The following is a 27,878-nucleotide window of genomic DNA, read 5'->3' as shown; positions in this document are numbered from 1 at the left end:
TACTTAAAACCTTTTCCCACATGAAATAAGACCTGAGCTAGAAAAAGCATGGACCCCATGTCTGTACTGTTATAATTTGTTTCTGGGTGGATGTGCTGCAGCCCAATTGCAGTGATGCTGAAATCCAGGAAAGTGCTCACTTTTGCCCTGCGGGAGAGAAAATAACAACAGCCAAGAGCATCCAAATTAACGGACATTCCACCAACGGACCACTGAATGGTGACTCAAGCCATTCTGATCTCTATGGACATCACTGCTTTCCTTACATAGCAACCGTAGCTACTGTGAATTCTCTCACAAAAGGAGGGGCCAGGCTCATTTTTCACTAAATAGTTAGGCAGAATATTGTCTGCAAATTTTGCTATATACCTCTGGATCTATAAGGTGTGTAGCAGCCCTACCTGTTGCCCTCTAGATGTTGTGGACAGCAACTTCCATCAGCCATAGCCAGCGCATGCCGTGCTGGTTAGGGCTGATGAGAGTTGTAACCCAAAATATCTGGAAAGCAACAGGTTGAGGAAGGCTGGTGTTGAGACATGGCCAGCCCCACCATTAGACTGACTGAGGTAGTGGAGCGGTGGGGAGGCCTTGGAGGACAGAGCTGCCCTCAGAATGCAGAAAAGGACAATGTTGTGTCACCTGCATTGAAGAAAGAAGCAGCTGCCTGTCTGATGAGCTTTAGTACCTGGAAATTGGGGGAAGAAGAGCTTCACCTTAGACATCAAAACGTTGTGGACTGGCTCTGTGTAGAGATGTTTTAAACACACACACACACACACACAACTTGTATAAACTTGGAATCTGAGTCAGGGTGGGCCCTAATGGTGGTGAGCCCTTTTGCCCATTGAATAAAAAGGCCTTGATTCATTGCCCCCATTCACGTCACCTAATCCCTGGTTCTCTTTGTTGCCAGTCCCTGACATCTCCTTTGGGAGGTCAAGCAGAACTCTTGTGGCTAGAAAATAAACAACAGGCCTGCAGTGGTCCTTAGGGGGAAGTTACCCGCAGCTTTACATGTTATCAGAGAGATAGTGCCTCTACTTCAGATAAGTCCAGTAAATCTGAAAGCCTCATGAGATGTTGAATGTCATGAAATCCTTGTCTTTCAACATGTGTTATCTGTTAAAACAGTAGCTTGCTTTTTGATGATAGCTTCCTTGCTAACAGCACTTTTTTTTTGCCTGAGTACTGTTGAGATGAATGCTGATTGAAAGGAATGCAACCCTTTCCCCTTTATAAAAGGATGACAAAACTTTTGGTACTGACAGTTTGCTTGGAAATGGAATTTCATACAGTTTGTCACAAACACAATTTGTGATAAGCAATATGCTCACTTTGCTGGGAACAAATTATTGCTTTATTATTTGAGAAAAGGAAAACTTTTATTTGTGAAATGGAGGACATCTCCATTTGTTTTATATTCATATCATTATCATGGTTTCTTTTAAAGAATCCTGGGGTTTTAGTGAGGACACAGAGACCTCTTCCCCATCGGTTTATGTGGTATAGGTTAACATGATAAAACAACATAATTGTGGGAAGAAAACAGATTAAATAGGACCCAGACAGCACCCTGGTACACACCATGGTTGCAAGGTCTGAGGCAGGAGGTGAGACGACTAGAGCGCCGGTGGCGGAAATTTTGCACTGAAGACGATCGGACACTGGTTAGCACAGCAATAGCAGCCTACCAGGTGGCAACAAAGGCAGCGAAGAGACAATTCTTCGCTGTCTCTATTGCATCGGCAGAGTGCTGTCCCAGGAGGGTGTTCCAAGTGGTCCGGAGCCTGGTCGGTCCGGTTGCTCAGGAACCAATGGAACACTCTAAAGCCTCCTGTGACATATTTGCTGGACACTTTGCCGATAAAATCGAGCGCCTAAAGAGCATGATTCCGCACGCCATGGATATAAGAAGTGGGCCAGAGTCGGCCAGTTGCATTCCGGTTCAATGGGATCGGTTTCAGCCTCTCCTCGCTGAGGACATGGACAAGGTGCTGTCTACTGTGAAGCCAACCACCTGACTACTGGATCCTTGCCCTTCTTGGCTCATTATGAGCTGTAAAGAAAGACTGGGCGAAGGGATCAAGGCAGTGGTCAATGCATCCTTGGAAGAGGGTGCAGTGCCATTAGCCCTCAAGGAGGTGGTAATAAAGCCTATCCTGAAAAAACCCTCATTGGATCCCCAAGAGTCGAACAACTTTCGCCCAGTCTCTAATTTACCATTCTTGGGCAAGATGATAGAGCGAGTGGTGGCCAAGCAATTACAGACACACTTGGATGAAGCAGATTATTTAGATCCATTCCAATCGGGCTTCAGGACTGGACATGGAACTGAAACAGACTTGGTCGCTCTGGTGGATGATATGAGGAGGGCACTGGATAAGTGTGAATATACCTTCCTTGTCCTCCTCGACCTCTCAGCGGCTTTTGATACCGTTGACCATGGTATCTTGTTAAACCGCCTTAAGGGATTGGGAATAGGGGGCACTGTTTTACGGTGGTTCCATTCCTATCTCTCAGGTAGATACCAACGGGTGGCATTGGGGGATGAGGTTTCAGACCCTTGGTCTCTTAATTGTGGAGTACCACAGGGTTCTATCCTCTCCCCCATGATATTTAACATCTATATGAAGCCGCTGGGAGCCATCATCAGGCGTTTTGGGCTGCAGTGTCACCAATATGCAGATGACACTCAGCTCTATCTCTCATTCAAATCTTCACCAGAGTTGGCTGTGAAAACCATGTCCAAGTGCCTGGAGTCCGTAAGTGGATGGATGGGCGAGAACAGGCTGAAGCTAAACCCTGATAAGACTGAGGTGCTACTTGTGGGTGATAGGGGAAGGTTGGGAGACATCGACGTGGTGCTTAATGGGGTGAAATTACCCCTAAAAGACCAGGTCCGCAGCCTACGGGTCATTCTTGACTCCCAGCTGTCCGTGGAGGCTCAGGTTTCGGCAGTGAGTCGGGCAGCTTGGTATCAATTACATCTGATACAATGGCTGCAGCCCTACCTTCCCATACATATACTCCCACAGGTGGTACATGCCCTGGTCTCCTCTCGCTTAGACTATTGTAATGCGCTCTATGTGGGGTTACCCTTGAAAACGGTCCGGAAGCTACAACTGGTACAGAATGCGGTGGCATGCTTGATTAAGCATAGCCGCCGCCGGGATCACATAACTCCGGTGTTGTTAGATCTACACTGGTTACCAGTGGCTTACCGAGCCCAATTCAAGGTGTTGGTGTTGACCTTTAAAACCCTATACAGTTCCGGCCCAGTTTATCTGAAGGGACGCCTCCAGTATCACCAAATAGGCCGCCTTACAAGATCAGCCACGCAGGATTTTCTCTCGGTCCCACCAGTCAAAACAGCTAGGCTGGTGCGGACCAGAGAGAGAGCGTTCTCGGTGGTGGCCCCCACCCTCTGGAATTCTCTCCCCTACGATCTCCGACATGCCTCCTCCCTGTTGAGTTTTCGCTGAGCCTTAAAGACCTGGCTAATCAGGCAGGCCTATAAGAATGTTGGGGTGGAGTAGTTTTTTGTATCTTTTAATTGCTGTTTTTGTGATGTTAGATTGATTGTTGAATATGTTGTTTTTATATTGTATTTTAAAATGTTATGTAAGTCGCCTAGAGTGTTTGTTCAGTCAAACAGATAGGCGACTAACAAATAAAAATTATTATTATTATTATTATTTAAGGAGCATTTAAAGAATTGTTTTTTCATAAATGACCTGCCTGACTTCTTTCTGGCCGAACTTCACTGGGATAATTATATCCTCTTTGGGACTTTTTTGTCAGGTTAAAAATCAGTGAATTTTATATGATAAAAGGAAAACTAATGTCTGTGCAAAACAATGAATGTAGCGTGCAAACCTGGGCAGAGTATGAAATAAGACTTAGGTTGCACCAGATCCTAGTATTCTTTTCACAGTCAGACTGAGGGCAACCATCAAGTGGGAACTTGGAGTGCTGGTAGTTAGTTGAGATGGGACTAGGGAGAAGGGAGACAGAACAATAGAACACACCCTGAGGCAGCACTGCTAAGGCAAATCTGCAATCTGAGTAGGAAGCCTTTAGATTCCTTCCACTTCAGGAGACCCAGTGGCTAGCCTGGATGGGTGGAGTCCCTCCAGTACCTGGGAACCTTTACTGCCCAGAGAGATATTCCATATTTTAATCCTGAGGGCGCACGACATGGGGCTGCTGTGCACAGAGCCATGGATTCCCAATTCTAGCCCTGGCAGCAGTCTTCTGATAATAGGGCCGTGGTTCAGTGGTAGAGCATCTGCTTTGCATGCACAGGGTCCCAGGTTCAGTCCCTGTTATATCCGGATTGGACTGGGAAGCATTCCTGTCTGAAACACTGGAGAGATGCTATCAGTTGGCATAGACCAAAGATTGGGAACTTGTAGATGTTGTTGGACTCCAACAACCATCAGCCCCAGGCAGCATGTTCACAGAGTACCTGTAATCTCATTACTGACCTTGCCCCATACTCTGCCCTTCATCTTCTGCAGTTTAAAAGTTAAAAAAATGTCTGGCTGATTTTTAATTAATTTAATAAATTTTGCATTGAACTGAATGATAATGTCGGGCATGCTCAGTAAGAACCAACTGTCAGTGTTCTAAAAGCCAGACTCACAGCTGCTTGGCTTGCCTAATCAGAGGGCCACACTACACCACACTACACCAGACTTTGATTTCACTCGAGACAGTCATGGCTTCTCCCAAAGAATCCTGGGAAGCGTAGTTTGTGAAGGGTGCTGAGAGGAGACTCCTATTCCCCTGACAGAGCTCCAGTGGCTAGACTGGTTTAACAGCCGCTCTAGAGGACTGAAGCTCTGTGAAGGGAACAGGGCTTTTCCTAGCAACTCTGAGCACCCTTCACTAACTACACTTCCCAGGATTCTTTGAGAGAACCCATGACTGTCTAAAGTGAAATAAAGGTCTGGTGTGGATGTGGCCAGGGACAGCTTTGGTTTAAATTTGGGTGGGAGGCCACATGTGCCTGCTGTAGAATAAAAAGGTGAGGGGAACACTGAAAAACAATGATACTGTTCACAATGTTTTCCTTTTGGAAAGGAAAGGGGCTTCCCCTCTGCCTACTGCCCACCCACCCGATCTTCTCCCCTCCCCCTCCTCCTACCCTCCCTGCCCCTCTCCCAGGTCAGTGTTGGACTACAACCTGGGAGACCAGGGTTCGAATCCCCACACAGCCATGAAGTTGACTGGGTGACCTTGGGCCAGTCACTGCCTCTCAGCCTCATGAAAACCCTCTTCATAGGGTCGCCATAAGCTGGGATCGACTTGAAGGCAGTCCATTTCCATTTTCAAACATGATTGCACAGAAATAAATCCCACTGAACTCAAAAAGTATGCACCCTGATCAAGCCCTCTCCTCCCTCCTATCCACTCCCTCTTGCCCCTTCCTTTCCCTCCCCCTCCAATCCCCTCCTTCCCCCTTCCCCACCCCCTTCCCATGGTCAGTTTTATCTATCTTCAGCATGATTGCATGGGAATAAATACCATTGAACTCGATAAGCATGCAAATGATCAAACCTGTCCTCCTCTGCCCCTTCCTTTGCCCCTCCTCCCCCCACCCCCTCCTTCCCCCTCCCCCTCCTTCTGCTCCCCTCTCCCCTCCCTTTCTCCTCTCTCCTCTCCCCTCCCCCTGCTCCTCCCCCATGGTCAGTTTTATCTATCCTAACCATTATTACATAGGAGTAAATCCCATTGAACTCAATAAGCATGCAAATGATGAGACCTGGCTTTCCCCTCCTTCCCCTCTCCTCTCCCTTCCTCCTCCGCTTATTATTCCACCTTTATTTTTGGAGTTTTTTTAATGTAAATTTTGCAAAGTGTTGCTGTACTTCACATATTCACAAAAATAGAAGCAAAAGAAGGAAACTTCACTAAAATTGCAAAGTAAATCAGACATATTTAAAGTGACTATCTGAACTATGTCAACTGTCTTAATAATGTTACTTCCTCCCTGCTAAAACAAGATCAGCACAGCACATGTCTTGTTTCTATTCTTTGGGCGGTGTTGCCACTACTCACCATATGCTCAGAGGCACAATGTTACCAAATTCTTCCAAGCTCCACAGGAAGTGGATTGGACTGTGAAAGATCAACCCAAATTGTGTTTGTATTTTGACCAATTTGTAGGGCAGTCCAATATGTCGGAGAGGAGGTCATGTCTCCTGCTCCCCGGGTGCTTTCACTACGGCTGCCCAATTTCCCTGTTGTTTAAAGTTTGACAGAAATATCTGTGGGCTATAGGTACGTTCTTAAACTGCAAGTTTTTTTGCCTATTAGTGAATATATAACTGAACTCATAATTGCCTACCTCAAAGCAGAAAACTGCATTCCTAATTTCAGGTTGCCAAGCCCTTGCAGGCAAAACCAAAGCTATTAACAGTTTCTTTTTAAGTAAGGTGTGAGTTAAGATAACAACATGAACCACGATAAAGGCATTAACAATAATAATAAAAAGGTGAGTTAAGCCTTTGTTTTCAAATGCTTATTCAATGAAGGAAATATGACTTTATCAGCCATGTAAGGTCACCTATTTCTGCAATAAAATTGAGTGAGGTTGGTTCAGCAATAAGGCCAAGCCAGAGTTTGGTGCTATGTGAATGAGCCTGGATGGCCTCTTGGCCTCGCCTGCTCCCTCCTTTCCTGGTTCAAGGCAACCCACAGTTGGCCTTTTCATCTGAACTAGCAAACCATGATTTTTCCTTGTTTTGCAAATGTGGTTTAGCAATGCAGAGCTCTTCCTTCATGCCATTGTCACAGAACGTCAGTTGAAGGTAAGAAAGGGAGTTGATGTGAATGAAGTCCGGCAGGCAGAACGTAAGGGCTTTTCTGGCTCAGATTAAAAATCTGAGTTGAAAAAGAGCTTTTGAGGCTGTAATACCTTGTGTTGGAAGTCAACATTATGAGTTCTCTAATTTATATTTCTAAATCAGGGAATGTGAATTTTGGCAATAGCACAGCACCTAGGCCTGTGGGCACATTTTGGATTTTTGAGCAAGTCCCATGGGTGCCACCCCTTTTGGTCACTTCTGACCCCTCCCCTGGATCAGCAGCACCCAAGCAACAAAGAGATGGATTAATCTGGATAAAAGTTAGTTCCATGAAGACTTTTGCACCTAAGTGCTGAATGAGGAAGTGGGAGAGAGTGTTACTCTTCCAGTGACTTCCTTCAGCTCCATGTACTTTTGGGAGAGAAAAAAAGGGGGCCCAGAGGCTCCATGGTTGCCAGAGGAAGACCTCAAGGGCAACATTGTACTCATGGGGGCCCCCTGTGATTTCAGTAATAAATGGAAATAAATGAATTAAGAAAGATATGTCCAATGGATTCAATTTTGGGGGAAATAGCAAACCAAAGAACTTTCGGGGCTTTAATGGTCACTTTGTATTTGAGGCATCATGTCATGCCCAGATTTGTATTACCAAGTCAGGAAACACAAATGTTGAGGACATTTCATCATGTAGTGTTTGGGTATGGGTTGTATGGGCTTGTGACATGCATTATAAAAATAAATGAAATAATTATGTGCTCAGTGGATTAGTTCCAGCCAGGAAAAAAAATGGTTTATTCTCACAGGCAATGCTTGAGGTATACACCAGGCCAGAAGGACCTGCAGGACTCAAGTGAGCCCTGCTACTTGGCACAGGAAAAAAAAACCTGACAAAACTGTGGGCATAAACTAATCTGATGTGTGGGAATATTATTTCCGAATTGCACACCTTAAAGTTTTGAAGGGGTTTGAAAGTGTCAAAAAAGCTAAGAGCAATGCCGTCAGGAGTCTAGACCAAGAGGCTAGACTCCTAGCAGGGGCACCCAAGGCGGAATGGTCAAAGCTGAGACACTAGACTAAGATATAAGATGTAAGTATACAATGGATACAATTATTATTATTATTATTATTATTATTATTATTATTATTATTATACCCCCCCTTATGGCCAAAAACACGAATATAGCAATACATACATCAATAAAATAATGCAATTCTCAAAAATTAAATAACAAATAACATTATTAAAACAAAAGAAAAAAAACATTTAAATGTTTCACGACATAGAATCAATTACAATTAGTCCAAACATCTGAATGGGAACAGATATGCAAAGGCTGTGATATGATCTGATGTTATACACTTATTAATGTTATACACTTATTAAACACAGTTTTGGACTAAAGATGAATTCATGCAATCTGTTTCCCCTCCCCCACATAATCAGTGATAACACTTGGCACATATATAACACTTTTAGAGAGTTCAGGGTGCTTTGCATACATTATCTGAGATATCCTTATGACAACACTCTTGTCTCATAAGTTAGGTCAGTATTTGTTTCCACCATATTGCAGTTGCTGAGAGCTGAGACTGACAGAGCATAGCTAGATCTCCTTTGGAGCATAGCTGAGCATGGTTCAGTCGTAGAGCAGCATGCAGAAGGTTTCAGGTTCACTCCCTGGGATCTCTAGGCAGTGATGGGGAAAAGCACTGCTTGAAACAATGGGAGAGTCCCATGTAGATGGACAGACTCAGAGGAAGACACCTTCCTATGCTGCATCCTTCCAAGCTGTCAGCTCATGTTTAAGATTTAACTGTTCCACAGTTCCTGCTTGCAGATTTGATGACCTTGGATTGGTTCATAGAATCATAGAATAGTAGAGTTGGAATAGTAGAGTCCAACCCCCTGTGCAATGCAGGAATCCAAATCAAAGCATTCCCGACAGATGGCTGTCCAGCTGCCTCGTGAATGTCTCCAGTGTTGGAGAGCCCACCACCTCCCCAGGTCATTGGTTCCATTGTTGTACTGGTCTAACGCTTAGGAAGCTTTTCCTGATGTTCAGCTGAAATCTGGCTTCCTGGAACTTGAGCCCATTATTCCATGTTCTGCACTCTGGGATGATTGAGAAGAGATCCTGGTCCTCCTCTGTGTGACAACCTTTCATGTACTTGAAGAGTGCTATCATATCTCCCTTCAGTCTTCTCTTTTCAAGACTAAACATGCCCAGTTCTTTCAGTCTCTTCTCATAGGGCTTTGTATCCAGTCCCCTAATCATCCTCGTTGCCCTCCTCTGAACCTGTTCCAGTTTGTCTGCATCCTTCTTAAACTGTGGTGTCCAGAACTGGACACAGTACTCAAGATGAGGCCTAACTAGCGCCGAGTAGAGGGGAACCAGTACTTCATGAGATTTGGAAACTATACTTTTGATAATGCAGGCTAAAATAGCATTTGCCTTTTTTTGCAGCCACATTGCACTGTTGGCTTATATTCAACTTCTCATCAATAATAATTCCAAGATCCTTCTCTGTAGTATTGCTGAGCCATTGGTGATGTTCAATGCTAGTCCTACTGCAAGTAGACTCATTGAAGTTTATTTATTTATTTATTTATTTATTTGATTTATTAGTCGCCCATCTGGCTGGTTACCCAGCATGGCTGGTTAATAGCATGGCTACCTTAGGTTTATTAATTTCAATGTGTCTACTCTGTGTTGGACTTAGTTGAATACAACCCATCCTGATTTGTGCCATGGGTAGGCTATTGTGGTGAATTGCCATTCCTCTTTTCTATAATATCTAGCTTCAATAATCACATGCAGTTTGTTGCGGACCACTCATATGTTGTCATAAACAGAAAAGCATCACCCTGAAAGAGGACACAGATTTGTATGTGTTAATTTTTTATTTATAGGTGCATGCTTAGAAGTCATTACTATAGTTGAAATACAATGCATCTCACCATAGCAGGGAAGACTGTGACCAGGTGACATGAATGCCTGCTCTGTCTGTTGCCCAGATGCTCATTGCTAAAAAACAACTTCAAGACCACTGCTGCTCTCTTTTTGGAGGATTCTTTATCTTTAAACTGGACTTGGACTGGACAGCCCTTTAAATAGAGGACTGGCTTCTGTAAAACAGGACATGTGACCACCCTAAAGTATGGTGAGCTACTGTGGTATAATGTTGGACTAGGACCTGGGAGACCAGGGTTTAAACCCCACTCAGTCATGAACGAAGCTCACTGGGTGATATTGGGCCAGCCACTGTCTCTCTGCCTACTCTGCCTCACGGGTGTAGTGAGAATAAAATGAGGTGAGGGGAATCATGTACACCACCCTGAGCTCCTTGGAGACAGGGGTGTAGTTGTCCGGGGTCTCAGGGGGTCTTAGATCCCTTACATTTTGGGAGCAGGGTCCCAGCAGGGTCTCTATGTCTTCAGCATCCTATGAGCCAATAAGCAGGAAAAGGGAGTGTGTTGGTCACTGAGAAGAGTCTTCTAACATGCTTCCTTGTCCTTTCCTGCTGATTGGAGCCAATCAGAGTGAAAGCACTTGAGTCAGCCACCGAGAATACTCTTTTCAGTAGCTAACACACTCCCCTTTCATACTCATAGAAGGTTGTATAATCTTAGAAGGAGGTGTAGCTATGAGGGGGATGGCTGTGATTATCATAAAGGGACCCTACACTTCTGAATTTGCCTCTACACTACTGCTTGCAGAGAAAATGGGATATGAGTGAATGAATAAATAGTGTCCTTTTCCTGATCACAGTTTCTTCTCAGCAAGGACTATTCTGGTGGAGAGCTAGTACTAGCAAAGGAAATTCCATGCCAGAGGGTCACCACTCCTGCTCTGTGGGGTTAAGCAGACACTTTGTATTGGGGTAATTTTCATGCATTGGGAATTAAGTCCCCCCCCCCCAAAAAAAGTGTTTCGGATGCAATATAATAGTCCACACTGCCCATGGTGATAGACATTTGCTAAATACTAATTGTGGGAAGTTTTGGTAAAATGATACTTTTTCCACAGAGTACAGTGGACTGAGGAACCTTGTAGTCCTGAAGATGTCATTGGCTCCGACTCCTATCTGTCCCAACTAGGATAGACAGTGGTCTGGGATGCTGGATGGCATCAGGTTCAGCTCAGAGTTCAGCTCAGTTAGGTCCATTGATATTCCTGGGCAAAACAAAATGGCAGCTGCAAATTGAATGGAAGCTGGAGAACTCCCAGGAAATGTGCAGCACCACAAATGATTTAATTCCCTCCTTTTTTGACATTTCTTTTGCTTCATCTGCACAACTTTGCCATGTTCTTACTTTTATCGTTTCCTCTACTTTTGCTTTGTCATCATAACTGCCTCCCTTTCAGCCTTCAAGCCCAGTTAAATGCATTTCAATCTGTCATGACAGAAAATGGAGAGAGGTGCCTCTACAGTGCCCACTGCTGTCAAAGAACAAGCAAAGCCATGTAAACAAGTCCTGAGTGACAGCTTCTCATCTGGCAGATTAAATCAACACTCTGGTTATACATGCTTAAAATGCGGAGATTGATGATAAACCCCGGGGGTGCACAAATGCTGAAAAGTTAAGGAAATGACTTGCAAAGATATTGGTGTAACAAGCCAACGTAGTGACAGTGGGAGAGGGTGAGTAAGAAAATAAACGCAAAGAACAAGGAATTTGGAAAGAGTCTTTGCACTGATAATTGGAGCTTCCTTGATTTCTGTAATGCCCCTTTCTGACTGAAAATGCGTATCAGAAATGTTGATTCCATGCTTTTGTCGTAGCTCAAGAAGAAGTCATTTTAATGAAATGCTCTGCAGTATGACAGGTGGCATGTATGCAGAGGAGGAGGGGACAGTGCTTGGCAGAGACCTGGATGAGGAGCTCTGCATGCTGAAGCACTGGGACCCCTTGTGGCATCTCAGTTGGACCATCAGGAGAGGGCATGTTTTGCCCCCATTGTGGCACTGTTTCCAAGTGCAGATTTTCCCCTAAGGGCATAAGAGAGTCCTCTCATGTTGCTCATGAGGCATTTTAAACATATTTTGCCTGCCCTTTGTCAGCTACACTGGTTCATTATCAGTTTCCAAACCCAATTTCAAGTGCTGGTTTTAACCTTTACAATCCTAAACAGCTTGGGACCAGGTTACCTGAAGTCTGCCTTCTCCCATCTATAGATACCTGGTCCTTATGATCTTATTTGGTGGCCTTGGTCTGGGTGCCCACACCAAATGAATTGACCACTAGGGAAGAGGACCTATTTAGTAGTGGCTCCCAGGTTATGGAAAGACCCTCCGTGGCGCAGAGTGGTAAGCGGCGGTAATGCAGCCGAAGCTCTGCTCACGGCGGAAGGAGGAAGTCGAATCTCCGGTAAAAGGGGTCGAGGTCCACTGAGCCTTCCATCCATCCGTGGTCGGTAAAATGAGTACCCAGCATATGCTGGGGGGTAAAGAAAGGCCAGGGAAGGAACTGGCAAGCCCACCCATATATACGGTCTGCCTAGTAAACGTCGCAAGATGTCACCCTAAGTGCCGGAAACGACTCGCACTATAAGTGCGGGGACACCTTTACCTTTTTTACCCAGGTTATGGAACAGCCTTCCCAGGGACACTCGCCTGGTGCCATCTTTGTAATCCTTTTTAGCACCAGATGAAGACATTTTTGTTCACCCAGGTCTTTCAAATAACTGACATGGTCTGGGCCTCTTGGGTTTTAAATCTGTACTTTAGCTTTGGGGGTGCATTGAGTTTGTTTTCCTGTTGTATTTATTTATGTTGCCTCTGATTTTATCATCTTAGTTTGTACTTATATTGTTTTCTTACTTGTTTGTTGTAAGCCAGCAAAAGAACTTTATGTTAAGGGGTGGCAGACAGTAACACTCATTAATTAGTGTTAATGCTGCCCTGGGCTCCTGCTGGGAGGAAGGGCGGGATATAAATCAAATAAATAAATAAATAAATAAAATTAACTAATATAACTCCATTAGTGTGAACTGTGCTTCACAAAGGTACAGGTCCCTGCTCCCGGGAGCTTAACATCCAACACTTAAAATCTAACACTTGTCACAGAGGAAGGGGAAGGGAGCAGGGAGCAAATAGAGAAAGATTGCTTTATATATACAAGCTTAGGCTTGCTTAAAGGCTTCATTCACTAGGGCATGAAGACATAGGCATTGACCCAAAGTTGGGCTTTTAGGAGGGTTCTGAAGGAAAGAGGTGACATCATGCAGGGGTTCTGGGAGACATCTCCAAGGATACGGGGCAGCTGCTTTTCTCAGTGGCCAAACTGTCATGACCTAGAGTCTTTGTAGAGGACTCTGATGAAGACTAAGTTCAGACTGCTTTTTGTTGGGGAGAATCGTCAGTAACTTATTTGGGATCCTCGTGTTAGGAAGCCACAGCCCTACCACCCTCCTCTGACTTACTGGTACTACAGGGGATTCATATCCATCTCCCCAGGAACACAGAATCCAAAGACTGCAAAATAAGGCGAGGTCCCTTTAGCTACCCAGCCAGCTCCACCTGGGAGGTGGTGCCTACCGTACTCCAGGTCTGGTCAGGCTACCTGAGGTTTCAGTTGGCTCTAGCTGAGATAACATTTTTCTGTAGCTGCCTTAGGAGGAGAGCACTTCAGCCAGCGGGGAGCTGGCCAGGGTCATGTTACTGATTGCCTTCTGACATTGCCTGCTTTTCCTGCAAGCCTCAAGCTCCCACAGAACTGGCCACAACCACATATGAATATAAGAATCTGCAGGATCAGGCCAATGGTCCATCTAATCCAGCATCCAATTCTCCACAGTGGCCATGCAGATGCCTATGGGAAGCCCACAAGCAGGGCTTGAGTGCAAAAGAGCACTCTCTTTTCCTGTGGTTTCCAGCAACTGATATTCAGAAGCATACTGCCTTCAGCCATGGACATAGAGCATAGCCATAAGAACATAAGAACATAAGAAGAGCCTGCTGGATCAGGCCAGTGGCCCATCTAGTCCAGCATCCTGTTCTCACAGTGGCCAACCAGGTGCCTGGGGGAAGCCCGCAAGCAGGACCCGAGTGCAAGAACACTCTCCCCTCCTGAGGCTTCCGGCAACTGGTTTTCAGAAGCATGCTGCCTCTGACTAGGGCGGCAGAGCACAGCCATCATGGCTAGTAGCCATTGATAGCCCTGTCCTCCATGAATTTGTCTAATCTTCTTTTAAAGCCATCCAAGCTGGTGGCCATTACTGCGTCTTGTGGGAGCAAATTCCATCGTTTAACTATGCGCTGAGTAAAGAAGTACTTCCTTTTGTCTGTCCTGAATCTTCCAACATTCAGCTTCTTTGAATGTCCACGAGTTCTAGTATTATGAGAGAGGGAGAAGAACTTTTCTCTATCCACTTTCTCAGTGCCATGCATAATTTTATACACTTCTATCATGTCTCCTCTGACCCGCCTTTTCTCTAAACTAAAAAGCCCCAAATGCTGCAACCTTTCCTCTTAAGGGAGTCGCTCCATCCCCTTGATCATTCTGGTTGCCCTCTTCTGAACCTTTTCCAACTCTAGAATATCCTTTTTGAGATGAGGCGACCAGAACTGTACACAGTATTCCAAATGCGGCCGCACCATAGATTTATACAACGGCATTATGATATCGGCTGTTTTATTTTCAATACCTTTCCTAATTATCGCTAGCATGGAATTTGTCTTTTTCACAGCTGCTGCACACTGGGTCGACATTTTCATCATGCTGTCCACTACAACCCCGAGGTCTCTCTCCTGGTCGGTCACCGCCAGTTCAGACCCCATGAGCGTATATGTGAAATTCAGATTTTTTGCTCCAATATGCATAATTTTATACTTGTTTATATTGAATTGCATTTGCCATTTTTCCACCCATTCACTCAGTTTGGAGAGATCTTTTTGGAGCTCTTCGCAATTCCTTTTTGTTTTAACAACCCTGAACAATTTAGTGTCGTCAGCAAACTTGGCCACTTCACTGCTCACTCCTAATTCTAGGTCATTAATGAACAAGTTGAAAAGTACAGGTCCCAATACCGATCCTTGAGGGACTCCACTTTCTACAGCCCTCCATTGGGAGAACTGTCCGTTTATTCCTACTCTCTGCTTTCTGCTTCTTAACCAATTCCTTATCCACAAGAGGACGTCTCCTCTTATTCCATGACTGCTAAGCTTCTTCAGAAGTCTTTGGTGAGGTACCTTGTCAAACGTTTTTTGAAAGTCTAAGTACACTATGTCCACTGGATCACCTCTATCTATATGCTTGTTGACACTCTGAAAGAATTCTAATAGGTTACTGAGACAGGACTTTCCCTTGCAGAAGCCATGCTGGCTCTGCTTCAGCAAAGCTTGTTCTTCTATGTGCTTAGTTAACCTAGTTTTAATAATACTTTCTACCAGTTTTGCAGGGACAGAAGTTAAGCTAACTGGCCTGTAATTTCCGGGATCCCCTCTGGATCCCTTTTTGAAGATTGGTGTTACATTTGCCACTTTCCAGTCCTCAGGCACGGAGGAGGACCCGAGGGACAAGTTACATATTTTAGTTAGCAGATCAGCAATTTCACATTTGAGTTCTTTGAGAACTCTCGGGTGGATGCCATCCGGGCCCGGTGTTTTGTCAGTTTTTATATTGTCCATTAAGCCTAGAACTTCCTCTCTCGTTACCACTATTTGTCTCAGTTCCTCAGAATCCCTTCCTGCAAATGTTAGTTCAGGTTCAGGGATCTGCCCTATGTCTTCCACTGTGAAGACAGATGCAAATAATTCATTTAGCTTCTCTGCAATCTCCTTATCGTTCTTTAGTACACCTTTGACTCCCTTATCATCCAAGGGTCCAATCGCCTCCCTAGATGGTCTCCTGCTTTCAATGTATTTATAGAATGTTTTGTTGTTGGTTTTTATGTTCTTAGCAATGTGCTCCTCAAATTCTTTTTTAGCATCCCTTATTGTCTTCTTGCATTTCTTTTGCCAGAGTTTGTGCTCTTTTTTATTTTCTTCATTCGGACAAGACTTCCATTTTCTGAAGGAAGACTTTTTGCCTCTAAGAGCTTCCTTGACGTTGCTCGTTAACCATGCTGGCATCTTCTTGGCCCTGGCGGTACCTTTTCTGATCTGCAGTATGCACTCCAGTTGAGCTTCTAATATAGTGTTTTTAAACAACTTCCAAGCATTTTCGAGAGATGTGACCCTCTGGACTTTGTTTTTCAGCTTTCTTTTTACCAATCCCCTCATTTTTGTGAAGTTTCCTCTTTTGAAGTCAAATGTGACCGTGTTAGATTTTCTTGGCAATTGGCCATTTACGTGTATGTTTAATTTAATAGCACTATGGTTACTGCTCCCAATCGGTTGAACAACACTTACATCTCGCACCAGGTCCCGATCCCCACTGAGGATTAAGTCCAGGGTTGCTGTCCCTCTGGTCGGTTCCATGACCAACTGGTCTAGGGAATCGTCATTTAGAATATCTAGAAATTTGGCTCCTTTGTCATGACTGGAACACATATGCGGCCAGTCTATGTCTGGGTAGTTGAAGTCACCCATTACGACCACATTTCCTAGTTTGGATGCTTCCTCAATTTCATATCTCATCTCAAGGTCTCCCTGAGCATTTTGATCAGGGGGACGATAGATCGTTCCCAGTATTAAGTCCCTCCTGGGGCATGGTATCACCACCCACAACGATTCTGTGGAGGAGTCTGCCTCTTTTGGGGTTTCGACCTTGCTGGATTCAATGCCTTCTTTCACGTATAGAGCGACTCCGCCACCAATACGTCCTTCCCTGTCCTTCCGATATAGTTTATATCCAGGGATAACTGTATCCCACTGGTTTTCTCCATTCCACCATGTCTCCGTTATGCTCACTATATCAATGCTGTTCTCTAAGACCAAGCACTCCAGTTCTCCCATCTTGGTTCAGAGGCTCCTAGCATTAGCATACAGGCACTTGTAAGCAATGTCTCGCTTCAAGTGTCTTTGGCACTTGTGGTTTGGCCTGTGGTAATTTTGCCCTTCTGAATTTATATCCTGTGCCCCTGCTCTCACAATGCCTACTTCTAGGCCTACCCCTTTTAAAATTTCATCATTTCTTTGGTCTTTATCCCAGGGGGGAGGTTTATTCCGAACCGGACCTTCCTCAGCTCCTGTCGGGTTTTCCCCCTGAGTCAGTTTAAAAGCTGCTCTGCCACCTTTTTAATTTTAAGTGCTAGCAGTCTGGTCCCATTCTGGTTCTAGTGGAGCCCGTCCCTTTTGTACAGGCCCAGCTTGTCCCAAAATGTTCCCCAGTGCCTAACAAATCCAAACCCTTCCACCCAACACCATCGTCTCATCCACGCATTGAGACTGCGAAGCTGTGCCTGTCTGGCTGGTCCTGCGCGTGGAACCGGTAGCATTTCAGAGAAAGCCACCTTGGAGGTCCTGGCTTTCAGCATCCTACCTAGCAACCTAAATTTTGCTTCTAGGACCTCATGGCTGCATTTCCCCATGTCGTTGGTGCCAACGTGCACCACGACCACTGACTCCTCCCCAGCACTGTCTACGAAACTATCTAAACGACGGGCGATATCCGCAACCTTCTCACCAGGCAGGCAAAACACCTTGCGGTCTGCATGCCCATCACACACCCCACTGTCTATGTTCCTAATGATCGAATTACCCACTACAAGGATCCCTCCACCCCCTGGAGATATATCCTCGGCACGAGAGGATAGCTGCTCATCCCCCAAGGAATGGGTCCCTTCTAAGGGATCGTTTCCCTCTTCCTCAGCTGGATGCTCTCCTTCCCCGAGACCATCGTTCTCCATGATAGCAGGAGAGCTATCATCGTTGGAGTGGGGCCCAGCTATAACGTCCCTGAAGGCCTCCTCCACACACCTCTCTGCCTCTCTCCGCTGTTCCAGGTCCGCCACCTTGGCCTCAAGGAAATGAAGTCATTCCCGGAGAGCCAGGAGCTCATTGCACCGAGGGCACACCCACGACTTCTGTCCAACAGGCAGATAGTCGTACATGCTGCAGGCGGTGCAAAACACTGGAAAGCCCCCACACCCCTGCTGGCTTCTTACCTGCATAGTTTTGTTTAAGGTTTATTATGTCAATGGGTTGGAGACTGTGGTTTAGTTGAGGTCAGGGAACAGACGGGTAGAGTGGGGGGGCCCTGGCCTCCTCGCCCTGCTGCCGAACTCGCTCTGCTGCTTGACTCGCCTTGACGCTTCGTCAGCTGGGGCTCCCTCTAGCTTGTGGAGCAGGCTCCCTCGCTAGGGCGCTCTGACTTTATATGTGTGGCTGGTACCTCCCAGCTACTGCTGCCAGCCAATGATGTGTTAATTGAGGCTGATGGCCATTGATAGCCTTTTCCTCCATGAATTTGTCTGATCCTCTTTTAAAACCATCCAAGTTGGTGGCCATCACTGCCTCCGGTGGGAGCGAATTCCATAGTTTAGCTATACAGCATGCTGGCTGTGTGAAGGAGGACTTTTTCCCCAGCTTATTGGATGTCCATGAATTCTCTAGTACAGTGGTTCTCAATCCTTTTTGCTTCACCGCGCACTGTAAAACATATAAAAAATTTCTGGCGCACTTTGTGTACAAAATTAAAAAAAAAAATTTAAACTATGAATAAAAATAACTTAATAATAATAACAATATACTTTCATAACATTCGCGGCACAGCTAGCCACCTCTTGCGGTGCACGAGTGTGCCATGGCGCACCGTTTGAGAATCACTGCTCTAGTGTTATGAGAGAGGAGCTTTTTTCTCTGTCCACAGTCTCCACACCATATATAATTTTATCCACTTCTTTCATGTAACCTCTCACTCACCTTTTCTCTAAACTAAAAAGCCCCAAATGCTGCAGCCTTTCCTGAATGGGGAGTTGCTCCATCCCCTTGATAATTCTGGTTGCCTTTTTCTGAACCTTTCCTTCCAGGAAGACTGTTAGTAGGGCATGAATAATGGCCCTTGCTCATTATTCATTGCCAACAACTGATATTTACAGACATACGTATTGGCTCTGCAAGGTCCCTTCCAATACTATAAACATGGAAGCTCTATTTGTTCTCTGTTGGTCCTTTGAGTAAAACTGGAAATGGCGGGAAGGTAGATCTTGGCTAAACACTAGAACAGCCTTTCCCAATCTTTGGGTCCGCAGAAGTTGCTGGACTACAGTTTCCCGTAATTCCTGACCACTGGCCATGCTGGCTGAGGCTGATGGGAGTTGTAGTCCAGCAGCATCTGGGAACCCAAAGGTTGGAAAAGTCTGCACTAGAAGAATTTTCCCAATGGGAAGAGCTGTTTGACAGTAAAATAAAGTGTCGGGAGGTGATGGGCTCACATTTGCTGGAGGTATTTAAGCAGAAGCTGAATGGACTTCTGCTGGGGATTCAGTAGCTACAAGTTCCCTGCCTTGAGCAAGAATCCAATCCTCAGTAGTCAAATGAAACGTGAAAGCCAACCCCATAGCACTGCCCACTCTATAGGCGTACTGTATTCATTCTGGGCAACTGGTTGCTGAGAGGAGGTATGGTGGGTGGTATTCAATGCTAGTCCAACTGAGAGTAACCCATTGGACTTGACTAACAGGAGCATTAATTTCAATGGGTCTACTCTGAGTAGGACTTAGTTGAATACAGCCCTACACGTCTGCTTTCTTGTTCCCTGTGGGTTGTAACCTGCTGTACTTGCTTTCTCTTCAGTTCTGTTTTGTCTGGCTGTATCAGTCTGGAACTCACAGCCAAAGGAATTGTCATCTTGGCTCTGAATGGCTGTCTGCAGTTTGGCCTCTGTCTCTTCAGCTACCTCTGCTCTTTAGCTGCTCAGGCCAGACCTTTCCACTAGAGATGGAAAGATATGTCACATTTGGTCCTCTCAGTTTCTCATTTTTCCAATCTTAAATTCAGTTCTCTGCATTTCTCTAGCAATTTATGATTTTTTTTAAAAAAATCCTCATGAAAATTATCCAGCATTTTAGTGCAATTTGCTGCTGATAATCACATTTTTGTATGCAAAATTTTGACAAATGTACATGTTTTTGCAAACAATTTCTCCTTCAGAGCTTGGAAAAGTTACTTTTTTGAACTACAACTCCCATCAGCCTAATCCAGTGGCCATGCTGGCTGGGGCTGATGGGAGTTGTAGTTCAAAAAAGTAACTTTTCCAAGCTCTGCTCCTAATACAATGCATTGTTGTATGTTATTTTCACAAATATGTTTATTTTTATGTCCACTTTCTCCTAGTATGCATTTTTGTAAACATTGCTTGGTTTACAAACAATGGAGTTTGTAAACCAGGAGGCAGGAAGGGGTTTGGGTAGCAATCCTTGCTAGGAGATTTGGTTCTTAACAAGGTTGCAAACTGCTCTGGAGAGATGGCTGCACTGGTCATTCTTGGACCTAAGAGCCTTGACTAGGACTAATTTCTGCTGCAATTTGGCCCACCTACCTGATCTTCTGCAGGGGGGAGCCACCAGCCATTTTGATTTCCATGCTGCCCTGGAATATCCAGTGTAGGGTCATCCCAGAACTTTGTGAGCTAAACATGGAGGGCTGGTGGCTTCCCCTGTTCAGCTTCTGCCACTAGCTAAGCCAGGAGTAACCAAAATGGTGCTTTCCAGAAGTTGCTGGACCACTGTGCCCATCAGAGACAACCTACATGGCCAATGCACAGGGTGTTGTAATAATTGAGCAACATCTAGAGGGCACCTCGTTGAGCTACGCCAGTGACTGAGGGAGTGAGCAGGGATGGCCACCGACATGGTTAGAAGAGTGCCTGGGAGCATCTTGCCAGGGCCCCTTCGAACCTGGAACTGGCCTTGAAGCAGTTTATTAAATTCATGTTTTTTTAAAAATGGTTGCTGAGTTAACTTCCTCATGTTTCCCCCCATCCCCCTGTCTCCTGTACTCAGAGGCAGAAACAAAGATCCCATTGGACCTGGGAAATATGGCTATGGGAAAGTGCCCTATATACTACCCTTGCAGACTGACACAGGACAGGTGCCAAAGCAGCCACGAAAACAGCGGAAGGCAGCCCGGAATACAGCAAGCCAACAGGGTGCAGCTGGTGGGACCCCCTTTGCTCATCAGGTAAACCCTTCGCCTCATCATGGAAGCCTGTACCAAGAAGATCACAGGTCTCCATTCAGGCCTCAGGTTGTAAGTGGCTCCATTTACCCACAGGCTGTTTCCCGCCTGCAGGCCTTCCCAGCATCTCAAAGTTTGTTCCATGGCATGGACTTGAGTGCGCATGTTCCCGTAGCTCACCAGCCAGCCCAAAGCCAGACTGCTGCTCAGAGGACCTCAGCGATCGTGTGCACTGGAGCCTACAAGCAGCACAAACTCTGCAACACAAATGTAAGTGGATGCCATTCTCGTTCATTTTTAGGAACTTTGCTGGGTTTATAGGGCTGTTAAGAGCTTCTCAGGAAGGGAAGAATTGCTTTGCTAGACAAGGTCCATCAAATTGGTTTCCAATAGCAGCCAGTTGGATGCCTCTGGGAGCTTTCAAGGAAAGCATGAAGGAGGGCCTGTGTTGTTTGTCTCCAGTACCTGGTGTTCAGAGTGCCTGCACATGGAGCTCCTATTAAATTATTATGACTAAAAGCTGACAATCCTGGAGAAGGGCTGCAGCTCATTGGTAGAGGATCTCTTTTGCATGTGGAAGTTCCCAGGTTCAATCCCTGGCATCTCCAGGTTGGGCTGAGAGAGACCTAGGCAGTTACCTGATTCACTTTGTATGTGCAGAATTAAGTTTTTTGCAATATTTGTACAATTTGTTTAAAAGACAACTTTGGATACAGATTTCACGTTTGGTACGTGAGTATTCAGATTGTCCCTTTTCCCGTTTCCCGTTCCTTTTTACTATGTATGCTGTGAGTTGATACAGATATTGATTATACTTATGTGTATTTTATCTCTAGCCCCTGACGAAGGCTGAGTTTTATGTGGCTGAAACGCGTTGGGCTCATTCTCTCAATAAATCAATTTGGATTTTTTTTCTTGCATTCCTTTGTCTCCAGCATCTTGGGTTTCCCCCCCTCATCTTTGCCAACTGTGGATCCACCTGATAGTTGTTCCATCCAGCCCACAGAATATGCTAATCAGAATATCATGGGGCACTTTGTCAAAAGCTTTGCTGAAGTCGAGATATATTATGTCCACAGCATTCCCGCAGTCTACAAGGGAGGTTACCCGGTCAAAAAATGAGATAAGATTAGTTTGGCAGGATTTGTTCTTCATAAATCCATGTTGGCTCCTAGTAATCATTGCATTGCTTTCAAGGTACTTACAAATTGGCTGCTTTATAATCTGCTCCAGAGTTTTTCCAGGGATTGATGTTAGGCTGACTGGTCTGTAGTTCCCCGGTTCCTCCTTTTTGCCGTTTTTGAAGATAGGGACAACATTAGCTCTCCTCCAGTCATCCGGCACTTCACCTGTCCTCTATGATTTCGCAAAGATAATAGACAGTGGTTCTGAGAGTTCTTTAGCCAGTTCCTTAAATACTCTAGGATGCAGTCTATCGGGCCCTGCCGATTTGAACTCGTTCAAAGTGATTAGGTATTCCTTGACCATTTGTCTATCAATCTCATGCTCCAATCGTGCCCCTTCTACTTCATGTTTCCTGGGAGGGTCACAGATCCTTTTTTGGGAGAAGACTGAACCAAAGTAGGAATTGAGAACTTCTGCCTTTTCTTTGTCACCTGTTATCATTTTGCCATCCTCATTGATTAGCTGTGCCACCGTTTCTTTTCTCTGTCTTTTACTATGTACATACCTGAAGAAAGCTTTTTTGTTGCTTTTAGCATCCCTTGCTAACCTCAGCTCATTCTCATCTTTAGCGTTCCTGACACCATCCCTGCAATTCCGTGATACCTGCCTGTACTCTTCCTTTGTGGCCTGGCGTTCTTTCCACTTCCTGTATGTGTCCTTTTTTGTTTACAGGTCAGCTTTTTGTGAAGCCACATTTGTTCCTCTGTTGTTTCCCCCCTTTTTTCCTTGTTGGAATTGCTTGCCATTGCACTTTTAGAATTTCCTTTTCTAGGAACTCCCACCCATCTTGGACTCCTTTTCTCATTAGGGTGGCTTGCTATGGAACCGTACTTACAATTGTTCTGAGTTTATTAAAATCAGCTTTCCTGAATTCCAGGGTGCACGTATAGCTACTCTCAGCTTTTGCTTCTGTTAAAATCAAGAATTCAAGTATGTTGTGGTCACTTTCCCCCACAGTTCCCGTAACTGCCACTTCATCCACCAAATCATCTCTATTGGTTAGAATCAAGTCCAGGATAGTTGATCCTCTGGTTGCTTCCTCCACTTTCTGTAGGAGAAAGTTATCTCCAACAGAAGTCAGAAATTTCTTGGAGGGGTTGTGTTTGGCAGAATTTGTCTATTGCTGTATTCCAGTCGTGGGAGTCATCCCACCAAGTTTCAGTTACACTTATCAAGTCTTAATTGCCCTCATGTATTAAGAGTTCAAGTTTGTCCTGCTTGTTTCCCATGCTCTGTGCATTAGTATACAGGCATCAAAGACCATGTGATTTATGTGTTGGCTTCCTTACTATATTTTTCTGAGGACTGTTACTGGGCCCTATTAAAGCCGATCTCTCTGTTCCCATTACTGTGCACAAGCCTTCATCAGTCGTTACCACCAAGTTTACGTCTCCCACCCCCTTAGGATTCAGTTTAAAGCCCTCCTGATGAACTTCTCCATGCTGTGGCCAAACACATTCTTCCCAGTCCCTATGGTTCAGTCCTGACACAACTAAAAACTCTAATTGTTTTCAGGGTAAGTCAGAGGGGCTCACACATCACTATTCTCTGTCTGCCCCCCTTCTTTTCTTAAAAAAATTCTTAAAAGAAAATAGGCTGCAATCTGGTTGGGTTTGTGACTCATCAGTATCTTTGATCAGCCAGCCTGATGCCCTCTAGATGTTTTGGACTACATCTCTTTTCAGCTGTGCTGGCTGGGGCTGATGGGAATTGTAGTCCAAAGTATCTGGGGGGCATCAGGTTGGCAAAGGCTGCCCTAGAGGAATGGTCTAAAAAACAAAGGAAAACAGGAAAATGGTCTAGTGTTTGATGCTAGGAAATCTATAATGTTTCTCCCCATTTTTTGTGATTCCCTAGTTCATATATTTGGGCAGTATTTTAATTTATTAACTGTAATGCTTTGAAGGCCCCTGCTGGCATCTAGAGAACACGGTGGTGTTTTTCTCTCCCTTTTATGTGGAACATTCCATGAGGTTAATATAAATTATCAAGGGGAAAGAGCTCTGTTAATTGGAATCCTGGTGTTGGGTCACTTCCCCCTATGGATTCTGCCTGGGACAGTTAATTAATTACAAATTAAGTCTATGTGCTTTGGTCCATTAGGTCATTTCCTCATTGTTATATTTTTATTGTTTTTTCATTTACGGCAGAACTTGCTTTCTCGAGACGACACTTTGGATCACATGAAGTTTGAGCTTAGCATTTTGGTTTGTGTGATTCTGAAAACAATAATGAAAAAGAGACTGGTGCCTTTTTTGGGTGGTTTATTATGACAACTTTATTCTTTCATGTTTTTGAAGTGCCTGAGGTTGTGCTTGGTGCAGTGCAAGTTAAAAACAAAAGCCACAGCAAGGCCCTGCTGATTGCCTAGAATCTGCAAACGGCACAATGGGATATGGAACCGGAAGGGAAAGGAATAATTAAAACAAACAAAACTGTGGGTTGTTTTTAAAGTGCAGCTAACGTAGATGGGAACTGTTGAGGCTTGCCAGATGTAAAGGTTGGTCTCAGCAGGAGGTGAAGTTTCTCCTATATAATGAACTGCATGAATTGTTAGTTAATATCAAGTACTTGTACAGTACCCAAGGTTCATGCAGCTCTGTTCAGCACTGGTTAGGCCTCATCTTAAGTATTGTGTCCACTTCTGCTCTCTTCCCTTCAAGAAGGATGCAGACAAACTGGAACAGGTTCAGAGGAGGGTAACAAGGATGATCATGGGACTGGAAACAAAGCCCTATGAGGAGAGACTGAAAGAACTGGGCACGTTTAGCCTGGAGAAGAGAAGACTGAAGGGAGATATGATAGCACTCATCAATAATAATAATAATAATAAATTTTATTTGTTAGTCGCCTATCTGTCCGAACTAACGGACACTCTAGGCAACATACAACAATATAAAATACAATATACAAATCAAAAACCACAATCATCAATTAATCTAAAACCATCCTTCAATTAATACACCATAAAAACTAATCCACCCCTGAAATCCTAATCAAGTACATGAAAGGTTGTCACACCTTATAGGCCCCTTCCAACTCAACTATTCTGTGATTCTATTATTTTCAGACTCATGTAAGAACAGCCCTGCTGCCACAGGCCAAGGCTCCATTTAGCTCACTATTTTCTTCAAGCAAGAGGGGCCAGCCAGAGTTACTGGGAAGCCTCGAGGCAGGATGGATGCATCTGTCCAGTGTGGTTTTCTCCATTTCTCATTCTCTTTGCCCCCCCCCTTCCCCACAAGTAAAGTGCTGGTGAAGCAGCACCCAGCAGGATGAAACCCCACCCCCTGCCATCAGCTGGTGAACAGAGGTTTCAATCCTGCTGGTGCTGCTTCATGCATTGATGCCAGTTGATGGACCGGTAGGCGTGTCTTGTGGGAATTGGCCTCGCAGGCCAACTTGGCTCCCTGGTGGGCTGAGACTGGCCTGTGGGCCAAAGGTTTCCCACCCCTGCTTTAAGACATGAAGAACCAAAACAGCATCATGACACAGACCTCATTTCCAGTCTTGCACCTGAGGAGCTGCTTGCTAATTTAGCCACAACAAATGTATTTTTAGCCATTTCAGAATTGCACATAAAATAAAATGCCACATCTCCTGAAAGGGGCTACAATTGATGGGCCTGTTTGGACATCCCAGGTTCAACTCCCGATGAATACATTTTGGAAAAAAAGAGAAAGCAATCTCAAGCTGACATCTACCAAACAAAAAATGCGTGAAGTGTCCTTAAAGCGTTCTCAAAATAACTAAGACTAGTCATAAATTATCCCCTAGTTACCACATTAGGTGAAACGGAGGTGTTTCCGCTGAAACGTGGCAAACGCCAGCTTGTAACAGCTGGTGTCCCTCCCCACCCCTTTGCTCTGAAATGAAAATTAAAATCTAACAGCACTCCAAAGACTGTTCTTTTAAAATCTCAGTGAAGTGTGACTAGATCAAATTCTGTTTTCTCCTTCCTGTTTTCGGAATCCCCACCAACTCCATTGAAATCCAAGACAATTTTCCTGGTTTTCACCCCGAGTTTCTCTTTTTGTTTTTGGTCTCAGTTTTTCACTTCATTATGCCTGCTTCTCCTAGGTATATTTCCCACCACTAATAATATCTCACCATTGCTTGGTATTTATAGCCTAGCCTGTGTCCTTCTCACTTACTGGTCAGCTAATTCAGACATACTTCACTTTTTCAACCGGTTCTGACAGCACCCCTGTCTGTGAACTCCTTCTACATTGCGTGCACACCTTTAGGGTTTGTTGCAAACTGTGTGGACATGCTTGGCTTTCGCATTCAGTGTGCCTGACAATATTTCTCTGGCGTCCATGCAATGATGAAAGTAATTTAAACTCAACATACATAACATTTACACAACCCTATCACCCATTTTGGGTGGAGGAACTTCAGTTTGGTGGCTAGATCTACATTCTGGCATTCCTGTTTTCCTCCTTCTCTAACCATTTTTCAAAGCCAGGGGTTTTCAGTTACAAATCATTGCCGCTAAATGGCTCTAATCCATGTTGTGTATAAGTGGCTATGTGCACACACTGCGTCTCGGAACCTTTGTGGGAGAGTAAATATTTTTTCACTAGTGAGCTTTGTGATTATAGGAAATAAAGTGGTACTCTCTTCTAAAGTGGTAAACTCTCTTCTAAGTGGCTACCAAAAAAAAGGAAAGAAAAGAAAAAGGTCAAATTCCATTTTGTTTTGTCGAGTGGTGAAAGTGAGTATTTGTGGTGTTTGCCTTACCTTAGTGTGTGCTGATGGGGAGATGATAAATGCCTCTATAGTAAATAAATTCGATTCTCCTCCTCCTCCATCAACAGAGCACACAATTATTAGTCAGGTTCTTGTTACCCAAAGGTCTTACAACATATTAAAAAACATAAATATAAATACATTGTGTGCATAGCCATTTTTAGAGTGGAAGAGGGCAGGTCCTTGCCCCGAGGGGCTTACCATCTAAAATTCAACAAGAGGGGATGCAACAGGACAAGCGGATGGAAGTGGAGGCAGGGATAAACAGGGAAGGAACATGCAAGAGCATGGAAATGGAATGGAAAATAGGATTGCTGAGGCAAGGAGATGGGTTTTGAGAAGGATTTTGAAGGAAGCCAGAGAGGTGGCCTCACACAGATGTTCTGGGAAGCACTTACAGGCATCGGGTGGCAATGGGGAAGGATCAGAGCCTCTGGAGGAAACCAGACACCTTCAGATGGCTGAGGGTAGTGGAGATGGAGGAGCCAAGGAATATATTAAGATAAAAGAGCAGAGGGAGAAAGGGATGGGGGAGGATTTGAAGGCAAGGCAGAAGAGTTTGTACTGGAGTAGACAGAGAACCATTGCAGGGATTTAGGGAGGAGTGTCACATGGTCCAAGTGATGGATTTGGGCAGCGGAGTACTGGAGAGATGCTGGTGGGCCAAGGTGAGATGATGGAAGACTGAAGCGGAAAAGAGTGCAATAAATGAAAATCAGGACACACTATTGTAATGTCTTGTTTCTCATAGTCCAGCCTTCCCAAGACCCAGTGCCCTCCACATGTTGATAGATGTTGGACTCTATCAGCCTCAGCAGTCAGCATGGCCAAAGGTCAGGGATAATGGGTGTTGGAGTCCAGCGATATCTGGAGGGCACTAGGTTGGGGAAGGTTGACAGAGTCCATTACACATAGTCAAGGCTCTGTTCCATCTGTTGTATACTGTGTTCCTTTAGTCTTCAATAGCTGGTCCAGCTTGCTTTGAAAGCTCTGACGTGTGTGTGTGTGTGTCCATTAGGAATGGGTGAATCTGTCGATTTCAGTTTTTCTCTGTTTCTCATTTTT

General features: G+C 44.8%; 1 protein-coding gene across 4 annotated transcripts in view; it reads left to right on the top strand.

The window, feature by feature from the left end:
- THSD4 (thrombospondin type 1 domain containing 4) overlaps positions 1-27,878 on the top strand; it is a 699,350-nt gene that overhangs the window by 121,505 nt on the left and 549,967 nt on the right. For 2 of the 4 annotated variants that reach the window (XM_061595164.1, XM_061595163.1), the window contains one exon: positions 20,702-21,146. In XM_061595164.1, the coding sequence (XP_061451148.1) occupies positions 20,702-21,146 (445 nt within the window). The remainder of the gene's footprint in view (positions 1-20,701; positions 21,147-27,878) is intronic. The other 2 variants (XM_061595167.1, XM_061595165.1) reach the window with 2 other exon arrangements.

Source organism: Rhineura floridana, chromosome 14, assembly GCF_030035675.1.
Source record: "Rhineura floridana isolate rRhiFlo1 chromosome 14, rRhiFlo1.hap2, whole genome shotgun sequence".
NCBI classification, from domain to species: Eukaryota; Metazoa; Chordata; class Lepidosauria; order Squamata; family Rhineuridae; genus Rhineura; species Rhineura floridana.
Note: the sequence above shows the minus strand (reverse complement) of the source record. Positions and strands in the feature narration are given on the sequence as shown.